Here is a 4,457-nt window from a genome sequence, read left to right as displayed (position 1 = left end):
GTTAGAACTGGAAATGGAACAACAGACTGGTTCCAAATAGGAAAAGGAGTACGTCAAGGCTGTATATTGTCACCCTGCTTATTTAACTTATATGCAGAGTACATCATGAGAAACGTTGGGCTGGAAGAAACACAAGCTGGAATCAAGATTGCCAGGAGAAATATCAATCACCTCAGATATGCAGATGACACCACCCTTAGGGCAGAAAGTGAAGAGGAACTCAAAAGCCTTTTGATGAAAGTGAAAGTGGAGAGTGAAAAAGTTGACTTAAAGCTCAACATTCAGAAAACGCAGATCACGGCATCCGGTCCCATCACTTCATGGGAAATAGATGGGGAAACAGTGGAAACAGTGGCAGACTTTATTTTTTGGGGCTCCAAAATCACTGCAGATGGTGATTGCAGCCATGAAATTAAAAGACGCTTACTCCTTGGAAGGAAAGTTATGACCAACCTAGATAGCATATTCAAAAGCAGAGACATTACTTTGCCAACAAAGGTTAGTCTAGTCAAGGCTATGGTTTTTCCTGTGGTCATGTATGGATGTGAGAGTTGGACTGTAAAGAAGGCTGAGTGCCAAAGAATTGATGCCTTTGAACTGTGGTGTTGGAGAAGACTCTTGAGAGTCCCTTGGACTGCAAGGAGATCCAACCAGTCTATTCTGAAGGAGATCAGCCCTGGGATTTCTTTGGAAGGAATATGCTAAAGCTGAAACTCCAGTACTTTGGCCACCTCATGCGAAGAGTTGACTCATTGGAAAAGACCCTGATGCTGGGAGGGATTGGGAGCAGGAGGAGAAGGGGACGACAGAGAATGAAATGGCTGGATGGCATCACTGACTCAATGGATGTGAGTCTGGGTGAACTCCGGGAGTTGGTGATGGACAGGGAGGCCTGGTGTGCTGCGATTCATGGGGTCGCAAAGAGTCGGACACGACTGAGCGACTGAACTGAACTGAACTGACCTGAAGCTATGATTTAAATTATCACCATTGGACCTCAGTGACCAATGCTAGATGGAATCAGTAGAAAAATGAAAATAAACTAACTTGAGATGCATAACTTAAAAACATAACTGAGTATTATAAGGATGGACTTTAAAATACAATAAAACAAACTTCCTGTCAAGGAAAAATCTGTTAAAAGGAACATAAAATTAAAATACGAATTTTTCTTCAAAAAGTTGTTTGAATGCTGACATTATAAATAGCCTATTACCTGGCAGCATCTAGAAGACTACAGAGATACTCAAAAAATGAAGTTAAAATTTATTTCCTAAGTAAAAATCAAAAATAGTATAGAGCAAGTAGACAGATATAAAGAAACACTTGACGTACTGCTTCTCTATATCTATTACTAACATTTTTATAGTGCTTTCTATGTGTCAAGCACTGCTATACCCTTCTAATTTTTCATATGTAAGTCTCAGGGTAACTCTATGAGGAGATATACAATTATCCTCCATTTTATAGATGAGTAACTGACATCTCACTTTCAGTTCTGTTTAGTCAGTCAGTCATGTCTGACTCTTTGTGACTCCATGGACTGCAGCACATGAGGCCTCCCTGCCCATCACCAACTCCCGGAGTTTACTCAAACTCATGTCCATCAAGTCGGTGATGCCATCCAACTATCTCATTCTCTGTCATCCCCTTTTCCTCCTGCCTTCAATCCTTCCCAGCATCAGGGTCTTTTCAAATGAGTCAGCTCTTCACATCAGGTGGCCAAAGTATTGGAGTTTCAGCTTCAACATCAGCTTTCCAATGAATATTCAGGACTGATTTCCTTTAGAATGGACTGGCTGGATCTTTTTTGCAGTCCAAGAGATCTCACTTTATACAACTAGTAAACAGCAGGCAGTCTGACTCCATGTTGCTAACCACTATATTGATGGTTATTACATGTATCAAGAATAGAATGGTAAATCTTTTTCATGTAGGAGAGAATGACTCCATTTAAACATTATAAGAAGGCACACACACGCACATCAGTATACTTTATCCTCAGGAGTATTTTACTTCTTGGATTGCTTTTTACATGACTTAAAATCCTACTGTTAAAAATTTAGCCAGAATACCAGAGGAAAATATTACTTTATAAAAGAAAGAAAACATATAGAAAAAAAATTCATTCAATGCATTAATAAGAAGAGGCCAAAATCTACGGTCCACAATTAGAAAACTCAGAAAAATACTTGCTATTCAAAAGGAGGATTCCCCAGAAATCCTCATCACTGTTTGCTATGTGATTATCTGATGCTATTCACAGAAAGTTAAAATTGAATGTGAAAACACATTTTGAGATAAAAAGCACACTACCCAAAAAAGTATAATAGCTATATCTTTTTTTTCTATCTTCTTTGAACTAGAAAGTCCAAAAATGAAGCTCAGCTATTAATGAGTGTAATTTTAAAAAAGGTTTAAGACTTATATACTACCATTAGAGAATTCTAATTTTAGAAAAGTAATTGCTTTACTTCTTAGGTAGAACATTCTCACTGACCTCCTCCATCATACTTGAAAAAGTTACTTTGCTAGTTGAAAGGAAACCATGAACCTATGAAAGTGAACATTTCTTCAATTCAGCTGCTTTTAAATGTTAAGGAGTATAAATTCAGAAAATATTTAAACCTTGGGTTAAAGAGTATGATAAATATTGAGGAGCAAAATCTGGGCAAGATAGCATCCATTTCTAGGCCTTTTTTTAAAAAGACCACATTTTGGCAGGAATTCAACCCAATACTGAGGGAGGAAAGCAACAGGCTGAGCTGACTCCATCTTGAAAAAGAAGGAAACTCCATCATGCACGTTCAGTGAGCTCTGGACCATGTGCCTGGGAGCCATGGGGATAACAGCTACAGCCAAACTGGCCTCCCGGACTGATAAACACCAGATTCCATATTAAGAATTCCTGTCACCAAAAAGAATGTAATAATCCTCTATGTAGTCAATGACCTTTGTAATCTTGGTGGCACCCATTGGTGTAGGCTACAGTGTATAACCAGCTGACCCTTCTGATTATGAATCATGGCTGTAACCTGATTGATCTCCCTTTAACATTTTCCAGGCTAGGTTTAAGGAATTTGGGGATGTGGGCTTGAGCAGTACACTTAAGATACATAAGGTTTTCACAAAACTCGGTTGGTTTCCTTAGCTAGGAGGAGACCCTGCCTTGGGCACGTGTAATAAACTGCACTTCACTATCTGCATTGTCCTTCTGAGTCAGTTTGTTTCCCGGAACGTGTGGCTACAACGATACCAATGCAGGGAAGCCCCAGTTGACTCCTGAGAAAACTGAATAGTAAACAAAAATGCCTCTAATAAATCAAGCAAAAGTGATAATACAGAACTTAAATGCAGCAAAGACTACAATGTAAAAATCTAACGACTACAATTTACTCTGTAATGTTACAGAAGACAAATCACCTTCAAACATGCTTTAAAAATAATATTACATAATAAAATAATTTTAAATATTATATCATAAATATTATAAAATTTAAAAATATTATAAAATTATTTTAAATATTATAAATATAGAACATATGCTCAACTATTTCTACAACACAGAAAACACCAAGTGAAATTCAGCATCTTACCTTAGACCAAAGATGTGTGATTGTTCGTAGTTGAATAAAGAACGAATCTTGGCTTCAGAATTCAAAATTATAAGTCTGTCAATAATATCCTATAAAACAGTCTTAGAGTTAGACTGTACTTGGCTGAAACCATTTAAAGAAAATCAAATTGACAAATATTTAGATTTGTGCTTTACATGTGAATGTATGGAGCTTTACATTTGAATGTAGAGAGCCATTTAAAAAAGGGATTTTTTTTTTAAATTAATAGCTGAGTCTCACCCCTAGAGATTCTAAATTAATTGGTCTGGGTGTGATATGGACATTAAGACTTGTAAACATTCCTGAAATGAATCAAATGTTTAGCCAAAAAGGAGAATCATTCATTTATAACCCACTTTGGTACTGTGTGAGCAGCTTACTGTAACCAGTTCAATACTGTTTAAACTTTTAAAAATGTAAACTACTTTCAAAAACAAATTTGAATTCTACAAATGTCAAGCATAAACAGTGGATTTAGTTTTATCTGGAACTATTTGAGATTTTGTTAATAGATATCTTCTTCTCATGTAAATCAGTGGTTTCCAACCCCAAACACAACCCTATGGAACTTAAAAAAGTAAACAGCTGCCCAGGCTCTACCCCAGAGCAATTACCTCACTATTCCTGAGGGTAGGATTCTGGCATTAACATCCTTGTAAAAGCTTCCCAAAGTTGTTGCAATGGGTAACCAGGTTTAAAAATCACTGATGCAGAGAGAACTTGATGCCTAGGTGTCATCAGCTGTCCCAAGCAATGACAATAAAAGCCCAACACAAAATTCTGAGCATTCTCTAAAAGGCTTTCTTTCTATAATGCCTGACTTTTGTGCATATCTTTGTT

At 37.0% G+C, this 4,457-nt stretch overlaps 1 protein-coding gene across 2 annotated transcripts in view; it reads right to left on the bottom strand.

The window, feature by feature from the left end:
• Nucleotides 1–4,457, bottom strand: part of TBC1D32 (TBC1 domain family, member 32) — a 206,302-nt gene that overhangs the window by 108,087 nt on the left and 93,758 nt on the right. For both annotated transcript variants that reach the window (XM_010861791.1, XM_010861790.1), the window contains one exon: nt 3,597–3,685. In XM_010861791.1, the coding sequence (XP_010860093.1) occupies nt 3,597–3,685 (89 nt within the window). The remainder of the gene's footprint in view (nt 1–3,596; nt 3,686–4,457) is intronic.

The sequence above is a fragment of the Bison bison genome, unplaced genomic scaffold (assembly GCF_000754665.1).
Source record: "Bison bison bison isolate TAMUID 2011002044 unplaced genomic scaffold, Bison_UMD1.0 scf7180017864473, whole genome shotgun sequence".
NCBI lineage: Eukaryota > Metazoa > Chordata > Mammalia > Artiodactyla > Bovidae > Bison > Bison bison.
The sequence above is the reverse complement of the archived record's forward strand: the minus strand, read 5'-3'. Positions and strand labels throughout refer to the sequence as shown.